The following is a 22,846-nucleotide window of genomic DNA, read 5'->3' as shown; positions in this document are numbered from 1 at the left end:
AAGAATTAAGAATATGTCATGACAAGTAAAATTTAAATGACACTCAAATTTCCGTGTACACAAAGTTTTATTGGATGCAGCCACGTCCATTTGTTTACATATTATCTGTGGCTGCTTTCATGCTACAGATTTGCACAGAGACCACCTGTCCTGCAAGGCTGAAATATTTACTATCTGATCCTTTACAGCAAAAGTTTGCTGGTCTCTGACCTAGACAACTGCAATAGTAATATCAACTGTACTGCTAATATCAGTATCCACTGTAATAGTGTTACCAATTTTCAATTATTCATCCTCCTCTTCAAGTTTTACTTCTTCATTTATGAGTCTAAAATGAACTCATCTTGAAAATGTTTAACTAAAAGAAATAAAATCCAGCAAGAGTTCATCTCTGGCCAGTTAATGTGAAGGTGAAATCCATTTTAGCATCCAATAAATGCATCAGGTGTTGGATGTGTTCAGTTTTAAGTTTACTCCCCTTGGGACCTTTTCTTTAGGGCAACCTCTATTTAGGACTTGGTCCTGTAAATTTGAGATAACATCTATGGTTATGATAAAAGAGGTGTGAGGATATTTTAATTTCTCTGAAGAGGAAGACCTACTCTACACAACTTCTGTGTAAAAAAGATAAATGTGAGGAATACACTGACTGAAAACTTGCCAGTGAAATCATCTTCCCATCTCAACTTCCAGGAAATTTACTTCCATGAGCAAAAGAGAAATGATCTGCACATCAGCCTTCCATTAAGAATGACCATGAGCCACAGGAAGTAGTTCTATTGACAGATGTCAAATGACAGTTGACCCAGTTGGTCTTGAAGAATCACAGTGAATCATGACCCACCACCTGGGAACCTGGAGACTCCTGTTCGTAAATGACTGGACCCAAGCACTTCTTCCACATAATCATCTTTTCTCCTTGGGAAGAAAATAATCACAAAAGTCTACACAAAAATACTATGAAACAATTTTAATCCTGGAAAGGACTTGATTTACTAGTAACCAAAAAGGGGAAAAGTCAACAAGAATAAAATTCAGTCTTTTAAATCAAGTGGACACATATCAAATTCCTCAACATTGTTAAATGGCATGATGTAATTTATCCATCGAAGACATGGTCTCATCCAGTGGAAAACCAATTTAAATGCGTTTTGACAGAGCACTGAGAGACATTATAGGTGACAGTGGACTTAATGAAGTATTTAAGGCTTTAAGACCTGTGCCTTTTAGAAAAATAATCTAGAACTTCTTCTTCTACCATTTATGAGGGGCGAGAAACAACAAATATCTATTAAAAGTCGCAGAAACATGATTAATTTGTTTATGCCTTTTAACATTCCACTGAGCTCTACAAAGGCAAGACATAAAATAACAGTGAATTTTATAGTCAAGATTGGTCTGCATATTTTCATGATACTCTTTCTGTCATACTTCTTCAGTGCTTGGAATAAAATGACAAATAACTGGGATCCAAAGGGGAAAAGGCAGCTCCTTTCCAAAGATGGGACTAAGCTGACAAAAATCTATTTTATATCTAAAATTAGAAATAAATTCTTCAATACCAACTGCATTTTCAGAGAGTTCATTAAAATTTAAGGCATTTTTGACATGTCAGAGATTTAGTCCAGTGACAGGAGAAGAAAGAAGCTACCTGGGAGCAAATCCCAATTATCTCTATGGCTTGGTACATACATGTGAAGCATAGCCAAAGATGAAGACACGTGGCAGGTGACTATGTGGAGCCTCCTGACTCTGGCCAGCCTGTACACCTTGGCCAGGGTTTCTCTGAAAAGGTGCATCTCAAATGTATTGTCATTCTGCTTAAATTTTGATCAAGGTGGGGAAAGGCTCATCAGCACAGTTGCCAGGATAAATGTAAGCAATGCCAAAATAACTTCTTGTAAGAATTTCTTATTAACAAACAAGATTTAGGAAACTAAATGTGAAAAGGGTTTACGCTGACAGCCCCCCCCCCAACATTTCACAGCTAACAATAAAATAATGGCAATCTCATCTACACTCATGAATCCCACAGCAAAGATGTACACAAAACAGACATTCATTTAACAATAACAGGATGGTTCAGTGTTTTACCCACCAGATGAATAACTGCAATTATTTATTTTTTTCCCATTTTCCACAAAAATAAAGACATTACCTGCCGAATCAAAAGTTGCAAGTCATACTTAATTGAAAGAGTTGGGGCAAAACTTTCAATAAACCTTGCTCCTATGGCCTGCCTCTTAGGCAATCACCAGTCTTTTTTTAAAAATCTAGATTAAGATCTACATAGATTACTGTTTATTAAAAACAAACCAGAGCACCTTAGATCATCAATGGTCAGTAAACTCCCCTCATTCCCAGTTCTGGAACAATAAAGGTTTACACAAAATTAGATCAGACTTCATTCAATCTTCTTTCAACAAATAATATTCAAGTCGTGCTAATACTAGTAACCCATCCATCAGAGGAAATATCACAATTACCTAGATCACTTTTGAATAAGAACAACACTTACTTCCTAACTACGTACGATACAACCACATTCTTATTATGAATACATAATTGTATGCAATTTCCCAAAATTGAATTCCTGCTTTACTCAAAAAGAAAACTTGTATGGAAGTCATAAGCCTCAATGTCTTAGCAGAAAAATAACCATATAACTTTGATGCTTGATATAGGGCCAATGTCCCACTGCCATTTTCTGCGAACCATGAAATTATCCCAATACCTTTGCACAGTTATGTGTACTTACAAGCCATCCCACTTTCTTCTTCATGATTTTGCATGTGATTTGATAAACAAGCTTTCTCACTCATTCATAATTAGACTGCAAGCATTACAAAATTGGTCTTGAGCCTTTTGATATCTATAATACCGTAGTCAGCTTGTTTAATGGAAAGTCAGGTTTCTCTGCCTTTTTTGAAAAGTGTATCCCTTTAACTCTTTCAGTCAAGCCCTTCTTACTAGTTTCAACAAGGATGCAATTTCAAAGGCGAATGTAAGTTTAGAAAACCCAAGCGCATGTTTACATATTTATTCTTCCTAAAAAGTTACTGTTTACTAAGGCTGCTGAAATCAAGAAAGACCCTATGGAAAAATGAAAAATTTATTGTCTTTTTTTGTTCACCATTTTTTAATAGAAAAGATGTTTTAAAGTGTGTCAGGAAAATAAATAATGGGGAAATAAATGATACCTTAAAAACTTTCAAATCTTCCCCAAACTATAAAGAAAAGACATAAATAGAATCACAATGCATATGTTCACATCTGCCCTCAGCACACTTTTTATGTGGAAGTTATAAAGAATAAAAGTTACCCATTAAATTATATGGCATGCATCAGCAGTGCACTGGTGGGCTTAACCTTGGTTTTCAGTTATGTCTATTTACAGATAAATCTCTTCCTGAGTTGAGCTTCATCTTCAGTTGAGACCCAAACCATTTGCTTTCCTATTTTTGGCAAGATACTTGACCATGTGATAAGGCAATCAAACGTTTCAATCTCCTTCCCTTTTCAGCAGCATGGTCCTCCTCTGTGAAAACACCAACGTGCCAGATATGAGGACAGGATTTAAACTCTGGTCCTGTAAAACTAGAGATCAGGTTTCTTCATTCATTAATCTGAAGGCTACAGCACTGTCTTTTCATATATTTGGGGATCTTGAGGATTTCAGTTGAACAGATTCAAAATGGTCTTCTTTTTCCTATGAAGAAAAAAATATGAAAAGAAAATTAACTCATTCAAATTCCACTAAGATTTTAGGATCTTGTGGGTACAGAAGGAAAGTTCTAGAAATCATTTTAATCTACATACCTGCCAGTTGTGATTAGGATTTTACATTTAAAGGAGAGTGGCAGATGTAAAACAGATAGCACGTCTACCCTGAAGGATGCCTTTGATGTCCAGGAGATAAGACAGATAATCCAAAATAGAAGCAAATGCATGATTGCCATAGATATCAAAAGATATAGCTGTGATTTTTTTTTTTTTTAAGAAACCAGTGAGACTCTTCCTAAGGGGTATCTGACCTGGGTGCCAAAACAGATGACCTTACCATGTGAATTTTGGACAAAAGAGAACTAGAAGAAGTTACATATTGTCAAGATAACAGAGGATTCATAATTAGAAGGACAGCAGAAATAAATAAGAAGAACACCAATAAGACATAAGATCATTTGGGTTCACTGATGTTTTAGGAAAATCTTTTGGGTATATACCTTCTAAAGATATTAAAAATAAATCATCTTGGATAACAAATCAATATTTTAACTCAGATACATCATTGCTGGCTTTTGTTATATATTACAGTCAAAATGCAGCCTATTAAAATAAGTGATGCTTTAATGGGGGAAAAGAGAATTAAGAGATTTCTCCCAATGTTTCACTGTTAAAGTCAGAAAAAACTTTCTGGAGTCCGCTGGAATGGAATGAGGGAACTATGCTTTCAAAGTGAATAAAGACGAAGAGAACTAGGATTATTTCTAAAATAAAGGAAATAGGAGGCAGACCAGTCCTAGATGTAAACAGATGTGTATGTAAAATGAGAAAATAAAAGTGAGTAGACATTGAGTATCTGTTAGAAGGAATAAGGCTGCTTTTGTGCTTTCTCTCATTTGAGTGGAGAAGTCCAAGACTTTAGACAAGCTTTTGGGCTACAGGAAAAGTATTCCAGGAAAAATGTCACCACGTGAACATCAACATATCACTTTTCCTTGCCTGTGCTGAGATGACATGCTCCCAGGAGGGCAGACCGCACATCTCCTGAGTGCTCTTGCTCGCTTGCTCTGAAGATATTTGCCTAGAGCTACCCCCATGTTGACCAGATTTCACTTTACTGAAATAACCATTGATAATTCAAAGTTTATTAAGCACTAATGTATTTTAGGAACAGCACTAGACTTTAGAGATACAAAATGTCTGTCTTCAAGGAGCTTATAGTGTATCATGGGAAAGAATTTAGTGTACCAGCAATAAACTAAAAAGGAAATTTGAGATTTTTAGGGCCTTTCCTTCAGAAGATGTGACCCAATATGTTTCTGAAGGTAGAAAGCGCTGAGGCCTAGGGGGGACCTCAAGGTCATATTTGAAATAAAACACTAAAAAAACACTTTATAAAATCATGTTAGCTCCACAGGGCTTTAGACACCATATCCTCTGTGTTCACATGGGATTTTGCTCCTATTGCTGAGAAGGTGGGATATATAGGTATGTACATGTCTTTGTGTGTGTGGAATTAGCACAACTAATTGAGAATTATCGATGGCAAGAATTAGGGCTTATTCATTTTTTAAATTCCCAAAACATGACTCCAGGCCTAGCACATAGTAGGCTATCAATCAATGCTTATGCTAATGTATTGAAACACCACATTTCAGGAGGAAAAACACTAGATTAGAACTCAGGAGATGGATTTTTAATTCCTACCTAACCCTTTCTTGGACAAAGAAGGGAACCTCTATAGGTATGAGTTTACTCAATCATTAAATAAAGATGCTATACAAATGATTTTTCTGAATTCTAGATTCAAGAATTTACTCAAAAGCCAACTTCTCCCAGAAGCTTCTCCTTACCTTGTCACTATCTTTTTTGTTCCCTTCTCCACTGTCCTCCAAGAGACCCTACTCAGTGCTCTTGTCACACTGGATGATCGTGTGTCTGTGTATGGTGTACATGTGTCATGTACTAATAAAAGTTTCTGACATAAGAAACTGTATCTAATTTGACATATCACCAAAACCTGGCAGAGTGTCTATCAGTATCCCATGAATGACGGTGGAATGAATAATGGAAAAAAAAAAAAACCCAACCCTGAAGATATATTTTTAATGTTGTTGAAAAAAGTCAAGAAAACTAAATCTGTAAATAAACCCCAACAAGTCCAGTGTATCGGGAGGAAAATACCAACAAGTCCAGTGTATTGGGAGGAAAATACCAAATAAGAAAATACTTTTAGGACATGATTAGACATATAGAAGATAAAGCAAATCTTAAATGACATAACAGTTAAGAAACTTACAGCCAGTTTTGCTCCACAAAGCCATGCATAACAAATTTTTGAAATGGGACACACAATATGACATGTCCAATGATATTAATAGCAGCTTTATTCATTGCTAAGTATTGGAAATAGCACAATATTCATCAATAGGAGAATGAGTAAACATTTTTTGGCAAATCCACATAATAGAATACTAATTATGAATAAAAAGAATCTATCACTGATTAACACAGAGTAGATAAATCTCAAAACCATTTCTTCTTAAGAAAACTTGCACAAAATACTATGTCCTGTGTAATTACAATCGTGAAGTTCTAAAACAGACAAAACTAACCTACAGTTTAAAAGATTGCTATAGCAGTTTCCTCTGGAGGATAAGAATGGGAATCAATTGCATGCAAGAGGGCATGAGTCTACTTTCAGGGGTGAGACTAACATTCTATTTATTTATTTTTGTTTAATTTTTATTTATTTATGATAGTCACACACACAGAGAGAGAGAGAGAGAGAGAGAGGCAGAAACACAGGCAGAGGGAGAAGCAGGCTCCATGCACCGGGAGCCTGACGTGGGATTCGATCCCGGGTCTCCAGGATCATGCCCTGGGCCAAAGGCAGGCGCCAAACCGCTGCGCCACCCAGAGATCTCCTAACATTCTATTTCTTGATAGGATTTGGGGTGATACAAATATATGCACTTCCCAAGATTCATCTAATTGCATAGTTGTTATGTGGGCATTTCACTCTAGGTAAACACTGTCCCTTAGAAAAAAATGAAAATATTGAATTCTCTCATCAATTATATGTATCCTGAAGTGTTTAGAGGTGTGAAATGTATTAAATTCTGCAGCTTACTTTGAAATGCATCAAAAAAAGATGTATTGGTAAATGAACAGAAATTTAGAAAGAAGGGTAATAAATCAAATATAGTAAAATCTAGGTGGTAGGTATGTGGCTATACCACTATACAATTCTTTCAGCTTTTTTATGATATTTTAAATGTTCATTTAAATATTTCTTAATTATTATGGCAATTAAAATTGCTATTCAAAACAAAAAGAGGTACACTCAATCTTCTCAGGGTGAAAGACTTTATCCACCATCATGTTTCCTGTGATTGTTTTCAGGAATCTTTCAAGCTTTCAATTCTATTACCATAAAATAACAACAAAGGAAGTACTGCAATATGAGAAAACACTTAGACTGCAGTAACAGGCCTTGGCCTTCTCCAGAAGATTTTCCTGAGACTAATTCCCACAGGAAAACCTAGTGAGGGAATGACTAGCACTGGGACTCTTACTGACCCAGATTGGGTTTACAATGTGGAAGATCACTGAAGAATGAGAAACTGACCCAAAGGAATTTTAATAAGTTAGTATGATCAGCCCCACCCTGGAAACTTTCCCTATCATTTATTTTAAAACCAAGCTGTAATGCAGATTTATGAAAATGGAACAAGAAATAAGGTGGATTCGGTTTTTTAAACAGGCTCTAGTATGTGAGTTAAGCCTAAATCAACAAAAGGATGTAACAGCTCCAAGCCTCAGCCCAAAATCAGTGCAGCTGGGTCTGAGTCAAGAAGGAATCCCAAAGCTAAAATAGATGATGTTGGGGATGATAACCTTGCCCTTCAACATAGGATTTTAGGTGGACCAAAACACTGGAAGTTTGCTTGGGCAACTGCTGTGCTGCTTAAAAACAAAGCAAATGCTTTTGCTTGTTGTCTCAGAAATTGTCTTTCTCTCTACACCCTTAATCTCTTCCTCCCCATCTACCTTGGCTTTACAAAGAAAGATTATTAGTTTTTTTGTCATCCAGAGGGACTGAAGGCCATGCACAACCATCTGAGTTGGCTAGGGAGCCTTGAGGAGGAGAAGGATTCAAACCTTTATGACTCTTCATTGCAGGCATCAAAGTCACCAATTCTACCAGAAACTGTGACAGGAGAGGGACATGCAAATTCCATTAACAGGGTTTAAACAAGATTCCCAGCAGGGAAGCTAAGGTAATGTGACCTTGTGTGATAGGTTCTGCGGGACTATCCAAGATGCTGCTGTTGTTACTTCTATATCTGAAAATCTAGTAGGAATTGATGGTTACATGCTTATACATACTCATTTCTTAAGTACCAGGGGAGATTCCCCTAGTCAAGAGTAGTCCCATGGAGACTAGAGAGCTAGCAGTACCATGTAGTACCAGTAGTACCATGGAGAGGAGAGCTAGCAGAGTACTGCAAGGATTCCTAATTCCTCTGCCATTTGCAACAAATGTCTATGTCAGGATTATACACAAGTTTCTCTACCTGTTGATGCCCAACGCTGTCCTGACATAAACGATGCAATGTCGGTGTCAAGTCAAAAGCCTCAGTCTCAACAGTGTTGCCTGTAGTATCAGACTTCTACCAACAAAGATGGCTGATAAACCCCCACAAAATTCAGGAACCTGCTAGGTAAGTGAAGTTTCTTGAGACTTTGTGACCAGATTTGCAATGCTAAATCTGTCTGCCAGTCATGGAAAAAACAGTCCAGCACTTTATTAGACTCTTGGCTATTGGAGACGGTATAGCCTCACTTGAATATGCTACTTGCTCTTTGACATCAGCTAACCTACAAAATAGTTATCTTTTAAGGTGGGCCCAAACTAACAGGCTATGTTAAAAATTGTCCAGCAAGCTGAATCCTGCTCTCCACCTTTGTGGCCTCACAATTCTAATGACCACTTTGTGATACAACTCTCAGTGATTAATGATTCTGCCAATTAGAGAGTTCAGTAATGGGAAGGAGCCCTCCTCCAGAGGTATCTTTTGGGATTTTAGAGTCATCATTTTGATATGACTACCAGGTATAGTCCTTTTGAAAAGAAGCTATTAGCTTATTACTGAGTCCTTGTCAAAACTGAAAGCCATTCTTATGCATTTTGTGATTCTATAGCCTGATATTGGGTCAGAAAGGACCTGATAAGCGTCACTTGTCAAATATAAATAGTATATTCAAGAATACAGCTGGTCCTGCCCAGCAGCATCACAGCCTCACATTAAAAAATGGCAGCATACCCTTTTAGGGAAACTTTATCCTGTACTTCACCACCAAAAATGAAGCCACTGGCTTCAGTCCTTGGTTCATCAAAGTTCTACTGCATGCCTGGGCCTGGTTCCCTGATGGTTTGGTTGAGCTGAAACCCAATGGGTGACTACCAGCTGCTGTAGCTGTCCTATCTCAGACCAGTATGCATAACTGAAAACCTAAAAAATTGCTTGGCTAAGTGGGAAGAACCCAAAGCCATTCTCATAGCTGTGGCTAGTACTTATCTTGATAAACCTTATTATATCACCACTAACTCCTGAACTATTATTGTCAAGAGTCAATAAACTATTTGGTCTGCTACTTGGAAAACTATAAACTGACCATATTAAAGTTACTCCTCTCTGGGGCAACAAATTCCAGAAACAAATCTCAGCTGATCAAATTATCTGGGTTACTCCCGTAGATACTTCCATTAAGGACCCATTGTTTGAAAAGATCAAAGAGAATTAAGCATGCGATAGAGACTGACTGCACCAGACAGACTGCCACAAATGCTGCATGGACCCATCACTTTGCTAACCAGAGCAATGACTCTGCCATCACACACTGGGCATAAAGCAAAGGACTCTTTTTCAGATGCAGAGGTTACCAAGCATGCCAGACTTGGGACTCATGCCAAAAGTTGACCAGTTTTTCCATGGCAAATTGATAAGATCACACCTCTGATCACTTCTTTGGGCTATCAGTAGTGCCTTACCACTTCCAACACCTGTTCATGCTATAGTGTTGCTGTTCCAGTCTGATCTGCTAAGTCTAGCCACGCCACCATGATCCTTGAAAAAAATCTGTTTAATGTTTGTGACTTCATGGATCTTTTGCAGCCTAACAATGGTGCCTTTCTATCATAAAAGCTACCTGAAAATGGGCTGAGGTAAATGTGTTCAGTGGACCTTCAATACTTAATGTTAAAAGGTATTGAGTGTGAGAAGGGCCTTCTAAAAAATCAATAAGAAAGATTCCTGACTCTATTTCCCTCACCAGCTCCTGGTCCACAGGAGTTACTAAACCATGTTTAGTTGTCCCCAGAAAGGGATCATCTCTTCTTGGCCATGTCATGCATAATTATCAGTAAGCAGGTTGAGGTTATATGACTTATATAAGATTATCTACGCTTACATGAAAATTCAGGATTCTACCCTGATCACTCTCAAACATGATATGTCCTTTTTACTCAAAAGCAACTCTCAGGATGTCTGATGATATCCCTGACAGAAGGGAGTCTAGGAGATTCAAATATAATACTAGTGTAGTCATCTATATGGTTATACTGGATTGTCATGATCCTAGATTAAAAGGATAATAACTTTTATTAGTTGGCTGACTACCCAGCTCATCAAGACCTCCTACCATAGCTCACACTGACAAAGGTAGAAGACACATATGGTCTCCATCATAAGCTTTTTTTTTTTTTTTTTTTTTAATGATAGTCACACACAGAGAGAGAGAGAGAGAGAGAGAGAGAGAGAGAGGGGCAGACATAGGCAGAGGGAGAAGCAGGCTCCATGCATCGGGAGCCCGACGTGGGATTCGATCCCGGGTCTCCAGGATCACGCCCTGGGCCAAAGGCAGGCGCTAAACCGCTGTGCCACCCAGGGATCCCCATCATAAGCTTTTTTAAAAGACCCTGAGACATATGAAGAATGGAGGGGTATTAATGATAATTTGTTTTTCAGAGCCACCCGTCATCTTTTATGAAGGACAATGAGAGTGTTCCTCTCTCAAACTGTTTCAAGTACCTTAAATTTAATTGACTACTAGGTCTGCCATACCCACCAGATGCTCTAACCTTTAAACTTAGTGAGAAATCTATAAGAAACAGCTGGGAATGGCCCCAGCTTCTGCCCCAAATAACAACGCCAACATTCCCATTGCTATTGTTCAATCATTCCATAGATGTGGTATGCAGTAAATTGGCCAGATTTGAGCCTAGGCTCAATCAGATTAAACAGAGGGTGGATAGAGGCCCGAATTAATGGGAAAATTCACCAGAAGCCAAAATGGTGTAGAAATGAAGTTTGGATATTTGGGGGAGATAATTCTCCATGGTTCTTTTGCATTTCCATATATCTTAGGAGCAAGACAGTGATTTCCCTTTGTTCAAGATTATCTCTTTAAGGATCTTTGTATAGAAAGCAGCCTTGGAAGCTAAAGAAATTGTATTTTTTCAGACCAAATGGCAGGAAATGATGTCTCCCTCTGAAGCAATGAACATACACTCCCTGTCTAGTACAACAACAATAGTATCTCTCCTTGGAGCAAAGAATTGGCATGCTTACTGCCCATTCTGAGTCAGGTTCCCAAAGCTTAGAGTTCCTTTCCTGTAATGCAAGCCAGTGATGGTGCAAGTGTCATCTGTTTCTGTTCACAGAGCCCTGAGTAAAGCCAAGCTTGGGGAACTGGTATAAATGCTGATACCCTGGCTTATGCTGTGAGCACTTAGCTGTGCTTTGTCCCTGACCAGGAGTCTTGTGCCTCCTAAACTGTCCATGAAACAGTAGAAGGCTCATTTGTTATTATCTTGCAAGTAGGGCAAAATTTCAGTTCTTGGTGCTGAATATATATTTGTTACTCCATAGCAAAAACATCCCTTCTGAAGTACCGCAGTGAAAAAAAAAAATTAACCATTAGCAGAAGGGGAATATGGCTTATTCATTTTGTTTTTAAATGATTCTTTATATATTTATGTACTTAAATTCAGAGAGTAAAAGAAAATAGTGACTAAGACATTTTTAATAAATGTAATCTTTTGTCACTTGTTCTTCCTGCTGAAAATCATTTGAAACACATTTTCTTTCTTCTGTTTCATTCTATTTTTAATGGTGAGTGGAGGTAAACTGGTAATTTCTCATATTTTAAGTCAATAGTGAAGAATGTCAATAAAATGTGTTTACAAATAATATTTAAGACTAAATGTTAATCTGTTTGGATATCGTCATCATTTCAAAGCTGGCAAATGTGATGGCATCTGATAAGGTACATTTAATACTTCAAGAGTTTATATAAGTTTTACTTTTTCTCTGTGAAAAAACCTTGTTACAAAAAAAAACCAAAAAGAGAAGTATGAGTAAGTAAGATCTTTTTTCAACCTAAAATTTTTAATATTAGAAAATAATATATTATCTTTGTAAAAATCCAAATATTATACAAATGTACTACTTCGAAAACTAAAGACTGCCATTAGTTACTCCCCAAAGTAGCCACTGTTAATAGTCTGCTTTGTAAAGACTAACATAAATGAATCTTTAATAGAGGTAATAGTCTCTGTGTTGCTTCTACTTATCTTGGACCTATTGACATATATATGTCCATTTTTAATAGCTGCACAGTTGCACAGTATTCCATTACTTTGATATATGGAAATTTCTTCTCTGCTCCTTCTTCATGGTGTGTAAGGTTGTTCCTACTCTGTTAACCAGAAAAAAGAAAGAAAAAACAATGCTGCAGTGGATATTCTTTTTATCTGTCTACCTATCTATCTATCTACCTATCTATCTCCATCCTTGTGTACTTCTTTTTAATTGGATAAATACCCATGGAGATAGAGATACCTAATGATAGGGTTGCATGAATGCTATTAGGTTAATATGACCACTCGTTGATAAATGCACAGTAGTACAAGATTAAAATTCTGCTCTTTACCTTTGTTGCCAAGGATTTAAGTTTTCCCAGTAGTGACTGTTTATTGGAATATACAACTTCTTCCTCATTGTCTTCTCCTTCCATGATAGCACAACTGTCTGCAGCTGGGAGTTCACACTCTTTTGAGTTAGTTGTCATCACTAATTTGGAATATTTGTACTCCAGTCTAAGTAGGGGTAAATAAATAAAACGGCTGCTTAATACAAATTAATACTTATTTTAGGTGGTCATACACCAGACCATTAAATGCTTTTGCAGTATAGTGGCTCCACTAATAAATTTCCCTCACCTATCACTAAAGTACTATGTGTTCTCATTAATCTACCATCTACACACAAATCTTTTTCAGGATTTTAGAGAATTGTGGCAGTATAGTTAACTCTATCAATTATTTTACATTGAATAAATTGTCCAATTATGAAGAACTTTTGAAAAACAAGAGAAACCTTGAAGAACCTGAATGCATTTTCTTAGTTTATAAATATTTGCAAGCTAAGGCACTGTATGATTTTCCAAAGTTTAGTTCATAAGAATGAAAATACCATATAGGTTAAGTGATGTGATCCTTACTGTTTCTGTATATAACATACTCCTTCCTAGTCACTACCTCAGGTATTATCATTGTCTTGAGATATTGCAATATAGAACTTTCAGAGCCCTGTAGATATGTAAATCATTTTAAAAGAGTCAAATCTCATAACAGATCAATATACATTCAGGAGATAGATTCAATAGTCAACCCTAGATTACTAAAGTCCTGGAATAAATAAAGGTCTTTTTGCCTAAATACTTAATCTGTTTTTTTTTTGCAAATATCTTTCCACAGAAACTGAAAAAGGAATATTGGAGCAAGAAGACACAACACTGTCAGGAAAAGAAAAATAGATGCAGAGTGAGAAAACCTGACCTCTGATCTCAGCTCTGCTCCCATCTACCTGAATAACCCGGAGACTTCATTTATATCTGTTTTATAACAAATGGGTCAATGGGTCTAATTCCATCACCTCTAACATTCTATCATCTATTAGCAGAATAATAATCATTTCTGTTTCCTTTCTTAAAAGTCTTTCCTATAACTCCCTCATAAAAGTTTCTTGTCTGTCTGAGAAAAACTATTGGATGTAATAATAATTAGTTCTAAAACTTTTACAACAAAAGAGATCCTTCAGTTCTTACATGGGCACTCCAATGAGGTTACTTACTTCTTATTCTTTTTCCAGAAGTAGCAAGTTAGAGCCACCAGCAAAACTGCGGTGAAAGCTCCCACACCTGCTCCCACTTTCAGCCAAAAGTCAACTGTTTCACAGGTTGACAACTTTTTCTCAGGCAAAGAAATTCCTTTAATGCACCATTTAGGTTCATTCCATACATACAAGGTTTCCTTTAAAAAAGCACACACACATAGATGACATGTGAAATGAGATTCAGAAGGAAAAGGGTTCTGCTCTGTATTCACAGTAGGCAGAGACAGTTATTCAGCATTCATCTAATAGAAGCTCCAGAAAAAGAAGAAAGAGAGAAGAGAATGAGTAAGGAAATAATGAATGAAAACACAACAAAACCAAGTAAGAACATGGATCATCGGATCAGGAGGGTCAGTACATGCTGAGGAAGTTGAATAAAAATTACTCTGTATAGATGCACCATTTGGGCTTTATTTCCTCAAATCTGATGTTTTTAACTGAACGTTTAGGTCGTTTAATACAGTTAACTGGAATGAGTTTCACCTACCCATGTTATAGGTCCATTCCCCCACCAAGTGTCTCCCCTGAGAAGAAGGGCAAGCTCTGGACCCAGGATATTCAGGCACACAATTACTGGCAGGCTTTGGTAACTGGTGTTGGGGTAGGCATACAGACTACACCCTTATTTCCCATCCACTGGTCTAGGTTATCACTGCCCACAGTAGGTCCTCATTCTTATCCTCCCACAGCAGATGTCTCAGTGTTGTTAGGCAATGTTTTTCAAACTGCCAGTTGCAGTTAACCAGGGAATAATAAAATCAATATATTGCATATCAACCATGAATTTTTTTCAAATAAATAAATCAAATAACACTAACCGGAAATGAAAATTGGAATCAGTGCATATTTCCCTTTATATTTCAACAAATACAATGACCAGTATTATATCCACTGATGTTCAATGACATGGAACGCTCAATTTTTGATCACTGCATCTGATTAAATTTTCTGAAGGTCACTTTAACAACACCCTAACAAAACGATAACCCCAGAATGTGTACTTTTATTGTATACATATACACATTTCTGCAATTAAACATGAAGTACAAGAGGATGGTATTTATTTTAAGGAAAAGTTTCAACCAAGTTTTGGATAAGAATTCTCAGCATGTTTTTTTTAGAAAAGACATTAGTAATTGAAAAAAATTTTTTTACTGCATGACAACTGTAACATTTTCATTAAGTTTAATGTAAAAAAACACTTTTAAAATGGGTCACATTATTTTTATAAGAATGAGATGAGAGGGACGTGTGGGTGGCTCAGCAGTTGAATGTCTGCCTTTGGCTCCGGGAGTGATCCCAGTCCCAAGATTGAGTCCCACATCAGGCTCCTGCGAGGAGCCAGCTTCTTCCTCTGTGTCTCTTCCTCTTTCTGTGTGTCTTTCATGAATAAAAATAAAATCTTTTTTTATTTTTTAAAGATTTTATTTATTCATGAGAGACACAGAGAGAGAGAGGCAGAGACACAGGCAGAGGGAGAAGCAAGCTCCTGGCAGGGAGCCCGATGTGGGACACTCGATTCCGGGTCTCCAGGATCACGCCCTGGGCTGAAGGTGGCGCTAAACCGCTGAGCCACCAGGGCTGCCCCAAAAATAAAATCTTTTTAAAAAAAAAAAGAATGATATGGGAAATGAGGGGCATGTTCAAATACAAATGCTACATCTCTAAGTGTCAATAATGACAATAAAGAGAAAAATGTTAAGTCTAGTCAGCAAATGTTAGCTTCATTTGAAGGGCATTCTAACAAATGAAGACCGTGCAACACTTTACATGATCTCATCAAATGTGCAACAGCCAGTGAAAATGGTAAAGCTCTAATGTTGAATGACAGTCATAAGCAAAATGTTAAAACTTCAAATTAAAGATACTTGTAAACCGAGAACACTTAACTTTTCCATAAGCTCCTTAAATTATTTTTTAAGATTTTATTTATTCATGAGAGACACAGAGAGACAGACAGACAGACAGAGAGAGGCAGAGATACAGACAAAGGGAGAAGCAGGCTCCATGCAGAGAGCCTGGCATGGGACTCAATCCCAGGTCTCCAGGATCAGGCCCTGGACTGAAGGTGGCACTAAACCGCTGAGCCACTGGGGCTGCCCCAAGCTCCTCAAATTGTTAAATAAAAAAAAAAGATCATGCTATTGGCAAAATCTCTGTCATTCTGTAACTATTAATTAGAATGCCTTATCCCCTCATCCAGTCACAGGTCATTGTCAAGGGAGAAAATGGCTGACTCCATAGCTGAAAAATTTATTCTTCCAGCATGCTGGGATATTTTGCAAACAGGGTGAGATAAATTTGATGAGAGGCTTAAAAATATCCCTCTTAGTGATAACACAGTATTTCTTCAAATCTCTACAACTGCATGACATTTAAAATTAATGCTTACTACATACTGAGAACCTAGGAAAGATTTCTAAGATCCAATTTGATAAGAGCACTTTTCCCATGAGTTGTGCCACTCTCTTAAGTTTACAACCCTCTATGTGGAGGACTTGGTGTGTGTAAATTTAACTTCATACACATCTGGGTTAGGTGTATTTATAGAATTGGGAAAATATACTCCAGTCAATACAGAGTGAAAATTGTATTGTAAAGGATGGAGCAGGAAAAAGGACAGAAACAGTGTACTTGTTAAAAAAAAAAAAAAAAAAATCAAAGGATACCCACAGCAATATTTTGCCATCACCATATTTTCTCTCATGAGGCTTTTGGCATCCAAAGAAATCTATTTGCTCACAAGTATACCATAGTCCTCCCCCTTTACCTGCAGTTTCTTCTCTCTGTGGGTTCAATTAGGAAGCAGATGATCCTCCTGGTTTATCATCAAAAGGTCAAAAGCAGCCTAATGCCACGTCATATGCCTACATCATTCCCCTCACTTGATTGCATCATGCAGGCATTTTATTATCTCATGTCATCACAAGGGTGAGCACAGTACAGTAAAATATTTTGAGAAAGAGACCACATTCACATACCTTTATTACTGTATATTGTTGTAACTGTTCTACTTTATTATCAGATGTTAATCTCTTACTGTGCCTAACTTAGATATTAAACTTAATCATACGTACATGTGTATGTACGTAAAGGGAAAAACAAAGCATATACAGTGTTTGGTACTATCCATAGTTTCAGGCATTCACTGGGGAGTCTCGGCACATATCCCCCATGGGATAAGGAGGGTTGGTCTACTGTAATGGAAAACAATGAAAGCTGTCATTTGTGTTATATAAAGCTTACTAAAGAGTAGACGTTTTAAAATATTTTATTCAGAGACTGGAAGTAAACACCCATTTACTATGTCATACCCATTTGTTTTGCTGTTGCAACTAAATACACTAAATTCCATGAGTCTTGGAATAGCATTTATATTTTTCTAATTGAAGCCTGATCTCATTTGGTAAATATTTTCAAAATCAATATCTAAGTATAACAGAAATATACACTTAACTATTTCTCAAGTTAAATTTGGAACTATAGGAGGGAAACTATATATTTCAATATGACAAACTCATCAAAGTGTTCCTAAAGATTGTTTTTAAGGCAAAAACAAATATTTAAAAAGAATCACCTTGTAACGGTCTGTTCCAAACATTCTTGTGACATGCTGAACAGAATTTTTTCAATAAAGAGAGTTTGAATGAAATTAGAGAAATTATTGCAACCTCATGGTCTTAACCTTCTAATCATTACTTTTCAGAAGAGAAATGTTGAATACTAAAAAATGTTTACACAAAAGGTCATCCAACTTTTCAAAGCCCTTGAGTTGAACTTGGTGGCCAAAGAATGGAACACATCCATTTTTCATTTATTCTTTTTTTTTATTTTTATTTATTTATGATAGTCACAGAGAGAGAGAGGCAGAGACTCAGGCAGAGGGAGAAGCAGGCTCCATGCACCGGGAGCCCGACGTGGGTTTCGATCCCGGGTCTCCAGGATCACGCCCTGGGCCAAAGGCAGGCGCCAAACCGCTGCGCCACCCAGGGATCCCCATTTTTCATTTATTCTTTAAAGAACGATAAGGTTGTCATAATTTTAGAGAAACGATAAAGAAGAATTTTCACTATGAGACATAAAATGTATATCATTGTTATTATGAAGACTAAAAAGAAACTTTTCTTTTTGGTAAGCCAAGAATTTTCATCTTTGACCCACATAAAAATGTTAAAAGAAACTGGCTTAACAGTGTACTAGATGCATGAGCAGCACTCTCCATGTATACTCTAAACCATAATAAGCTATCCACAGGCAAGCACACTTGATAAATTATATAAGACATTCCTAATATTTGTTTTAGTGTTATCCTTTTGGGAACTTTTCCTGTTTTTTATTCAATTATTTCATAAAAACACATTTTATATTACCTTTATGCTTAGACTTCATCATAAGTTACGAAAATAAGTATTGTTCTATGAAATTTAATTTCATTTTTAGGCATACTGCTATGTGGGAGTACTAGCTTTGCTGTACAATATATTTCTTACTACACCTTCATTGTCTCTAAAGTTTGAAAACCCCTCTTTAGAGAATATTTCCCTGTTTTTTTTCCTAGAGGTGAACGCTTCTGCTTCTATGACTCTGAATGCAGGAGATTAGGTAGGACATTCTGACTTCGTGTACTCTTGCCCTCTGACCTACCAATGAGATGCTCCTCCAGATTTTCCTGGACAGAACAGCACTCCCTCTCTGATCCCCTGATGCAGCAAGCATTCTAGCATACTCCCCACTCCAGGAGACTGAACATCACACCTATTCCATTTGCATCCCAGTTTTCAGAAATCTCACCAGAATCTGACTCTCTGATGCCAAGTCCCCAATAATGTTACCACTACTAGCAGTGATGTATTATCATTTGTGTTCTTTTATTGTCATTTCAATAGATTTCAAAGAGTTTGAAGTAGTAAGTCCTCTTGAAGAAGGAAAAATTTGTGTTTTCTATATATTACTCAAAACTAGTACAGTGAGGTGAGAGCTCTCAAACACTGCTAGTAGAAGTGCAAAAATGATACCACCAAAGCAAGTTAGTAATATGTATCAAGAACCTTAAAAATGTCTCCTTAGACCCAATTAATCTCTTTCTCATAAAAAATAATAAGGAAATAATCACATTTCCAATAAGGATGTTCATTATAGAGTTATTTACAAAAAGACTGTTCTCAAGTTTTTCTCAGATATCCAACAGGGGATTTATTAAATTCCAAAATATGTATAATAGAATATTTGTTAGTAACTAAAAGTCATGTTTTCAAAAAAATTTAATGACAAGAGAAATAAATTAAATGAAACCACCAGTGGTGGTGACCTTATGGAAGAATTGGCATCGGAGAGTCAGATTCTGTTGGGATTTCTGAAAAGTGGAATCAGGATGAGATAGGCCTGATGTTCAGTTACATGCTTACTCTTTAGGTACAGTTTAGTGAATCACTTAAGCCATCCCCATCTTAATTATACCTTTAACTGCATTATATAACTCACATCTTGGTTTAATGATACCATTTCTTTATAATCCAGATAAATATCAATAGCCTACAACTCCCTTGCACAATTTATTTTCCCCAATGTCACTGTATACCTCCAGTTACTCTAGCAGATGGGAGTCTACCTCCCAAACTTGATTTTAAATGCATATTAATGTAATATTAACTATAAGCTTTACCATGGTTTTGGACCTCAGTTTCCATGATTTAAGTGATGCCAGACTCATCAATTTCTCTTCAATAATATAGTTCTGCCTAGATAGATTTGTCACTTACCTGAAATCCTCTCTTACAGGCTCCCTCAATCTCATGGAAGTCATGCTCTGTGCACAGAGGGCAAGCTTCAGCACTCTCCCACAGAAAATAGAATGTACATCCATCACAGGTGCCTGCTGGGCACTTGCTGAAATAAAAAATGAAATGACAGCTCTTATGACACATTCAATCAAGTCCAATCAACATTTGAGTGCCCACTGCATACTGGGAAGCAATGTGCAGGTACTGACAAAACAAACAAAAAATCTAACGGAGATAAAACCACACCTTCGCATCTATTAGGATGGCTAGAATAAAAAAGACAAATAACAATAAGACTTGTGAACATGTTAAGAAATTAGAAACTTTGTACACTGCTAATGGGATGGAAAAAGATACAGCTGCTTTGGAACAAGCTGGCAGTTCCTCAGATCATTAAAAAGAGTTACCACATGATCTAGTAATTCTACTTTTAGATGAAAATCCAAGAGAAATAAAAACATATGTCCACATAAAAACTTGTACAGGAATGTCCATAGGAGCATTACTCATAAGAGCCAAAAGGTCCACCAGCAGACAAAGAGATAAACACAATGTGCTATAACCATTCAGTGGAATATTACTAGGCAATAAAAAAGAAACATAGAACTGATACAACTTGGATGAACCTTGAAAATACACTAAGTAGAAGAAGCCAATCTTCTACTAATATATAGAATATAAATTTTCTGCTAATATATAGAATCTTCTACATATAAAATATAAATTCTATATATATTCAATACATTAAATGATGCTATTTTTATGAAAGCCCAGAATAAGAAAATCTATAGAAATAGTAAGTTAATGGTTGCTTGGGCTTGAAAGAGAACTAAGGTGATAGCTAAAGGGCATAGGGTTTCTTTTTAAGGTGATTAAAAGCTCTTAAAAATGACTGTAGTAAAAAAAAAAAATGACTGTAGTGATGGTTGCACATATCTATGAATATACTGATAACCACTGGCTTGTCTGTTTTAAGTGAGGCAAAGTATATGGCATGTGAATTATACCTCTACAAAGCTATTTTCTAAAAATTTAAAGGAGAGGCATAGATACAGAAAAAAAAGCTCTAGGAAGACTTCTTGGTGGAAGGGATGCCGAAGACACGTCTAAAATATCCAGTAACAGAAGACAAAGGAAGAAAGCAAGGGAATGCCTGCTGGAGGGATAAAATGATAGAGAAACTGGAAGGGATTTACAAGCTGGTCATTATCAGAAAAGCTTCAAGAGCAGGGCAGTGAGTGGCAGCTTCAAGAGCAGGGCAATGAGTGGCGCTAGGCATATAGGTAGGACCTAGGTGGTAGAAAGGAGAAGCCATATCTGTCAGAAAGAATGTACTTAGGCAATGGTTCCAGGAACAGAATGATGAAGAGGACCATGGTCTAGAGGGTTAGGGGCAGGGGGGAAGAGTGGTGGAGAAACGGGAGAACAAAATTGCCTAAAGCATAAAAACAAACAAAACAACTATCAGGTCAACAAACAGCTCAGTGACGCAAATGACTCTGCAAACCTAGGTTTCCTCAGCCTGAATGTGACTTCTTTTAAGAGGTGGTGACCAACACCACTTGATGACCACAGATGGCGCACAGATGTAGGTGCAGGATCACACTGTACCAGGCGAGCCTGAATGGAGATTTTTGAAACTCTACCTCCTGGTGCATGGGCATGGCTCAAAAATTAAACTGCTGTTACTGTGTACAGAATCCTTATTGATTGAAGCAGGAAGCTATTTGAAAAAGTTCTGGTGGGAATGGCTGTTTTGTTCATGAATTCATTAAAACTAGGAGAATACTGTTCTCTTTATTCGTCTATTATACTTCCTTCCCTTAAGTTAAGCTGTGTAAATACAAGGCAGTATTCTAAAAACCTCCTTTAGACCTTAGCTGCTGCTGAGTACAGGTGTCCTGAAACACCTAGGGCAAAAAGATAGACACAATAAAAGGGAAACCCCCAAAACATCCCTTTTTAAGTTTTAACTTCAGATGCCTTTCTGATGATATGCCATCTAAAACTATAATTTTCGGTCTACCAGTAGAGTAAAATTTCTTATTCTTAGTATCTATTCCAAGAGCATCCTATAATATGAACAGTAAAATTAAAATCTACGTGCCTAAAAATTGACTACATTTTTATATGACTCCTTCCAAATGTCTGCATGCTAACACTGGTAGGATGAAAATAAAAGCATAGTTCTCTGTCATGTGCTCAGAAACAGAGGCCCAGTACTGTTAGAGCTAAGAACAGTGATCAGTGAGGACTCTGGAAAAATGGCTTAACTCTTACCAGCCTTGACTTCTGTTTGTAAAAGGGAGTAAAGTATATTCAGACCAAGAGACCAAAAGAAATTTTTAAAAAAGTAAGTAGAATAGATGAAAACCATGCCACTTAAAAAGTTATCACTACTTCCCACCTTCCACATCAGTAAAACCAACTCAAAACTGCACCTTTGGAAAAAAGTTGGTTAACCAATTAGAAAAGCTCTTTGAGAACACAATTATTTGCATAACAATCAGTTGAAACTTTAAAGGTAATTAATTTTTTGATCATTTAGCAAAAATTACCAATATACTTTCCTGCACAATTCTCTCCTTCCCAAATTATTTTATCTTTCCAACACAGGGGCATTTTCAAGGGCAATGAAAATAAAATAAAAGAGTAAGTCTGGTAAAGTGAGGGAAAAAACCTCAATAAATAAAAAAGAAAGGGGGAAAATTAATTAAAGTTGCAAAAAGCTCTGAAGAGAAAACTCGGGTTACAATTCTGGCTGGACTTGCAAGAGATTCTGTATTTCTCCACGAAGGACTCAGCACGCCCCACCTTCCCACCCCTCCACTGTTTCATATTTGTAATTTAGTGGAAGTGAAATGTCTGTTTCCCTGCTTTCACAGGGTGATTATAAAGGACAAAATGAGAGAACAATTTGGGAAAGTTTCAAGAGCTGCAAAATATAAAAGACTATTAACAATGCACATCACTTTCTAAAGAACTGGAAGAACTACAGAAATGGGGAGAAAAATCAAGACATTGATGTAACTTATAAAGCTGCCATTAAGTGTCAAAATACTGCAGTGATTCACTGCCTTTCCCTGGTAAACTTCGCTT

At 36.8% G+C, this 22,846-nt stretch overlaps 1 protein-coding gene across 2 annotated transcripts in view; it reads right to left on the bottom strand.

Annotated features, from left to right (window-relative positions):
- Nucleotides 1-48: 48 nt before the first annotated feature.
- Nucleotides 49-22,846, bottom strand: part of ELAPOR2 (endosome-lysosome associated apoptosis and autophagy regulator family member 2) — a 171,753-nt gene continuing 148,955 nt past the window's right edge. For both annotated transcript variants that reach the window (XM_072784375.1, XM_072784374.1), the window contains exons 19-22: nucleotides 19,727-19,853; nucleotides 13,926-14,104; nucleotides 12,724-12,889; nucleotides 49-3,709 (exon numbers count right to left, since the gene is read on the bottom strand). In XM_072784375.1, the coding sequence (XP_072640476.1) occupies nucleotides 3,650-3,709; nucleotides 12,724-12,889; nucleotides 13,926-14,104; nucleotides 19,727-19,853 (532 nt within the window). In that variant the 3' untranslated portion in view covers nucleotides 49-3,649. The remainder of the gene's footprint in view (nucleotides 3,710-12,723; nucleotides 12,890-13,925; nucleotides 14,105-19,726; nucleotides 19,854-22,846) is intronic.

The sequence above is a fragment of the Canis lupus genome, chromosome 18 (assembly GCF_048164855.1).
Source record: "Canis lupus baileyi chromosome 18, mCanLup2.hap1, whole genome shotgun sequence".
NCBI classification, from domain to species: Eukaryota; Metazoa; Chordata; class Mammalia; order Carnivora; family Canidae; genus Canis; species Canis lupus.
The sequence above is the reverse complement of the archived record's forward strand: the minus strand, read 5'-3'. Positions and strand labels throughout refer to the sequence as shown.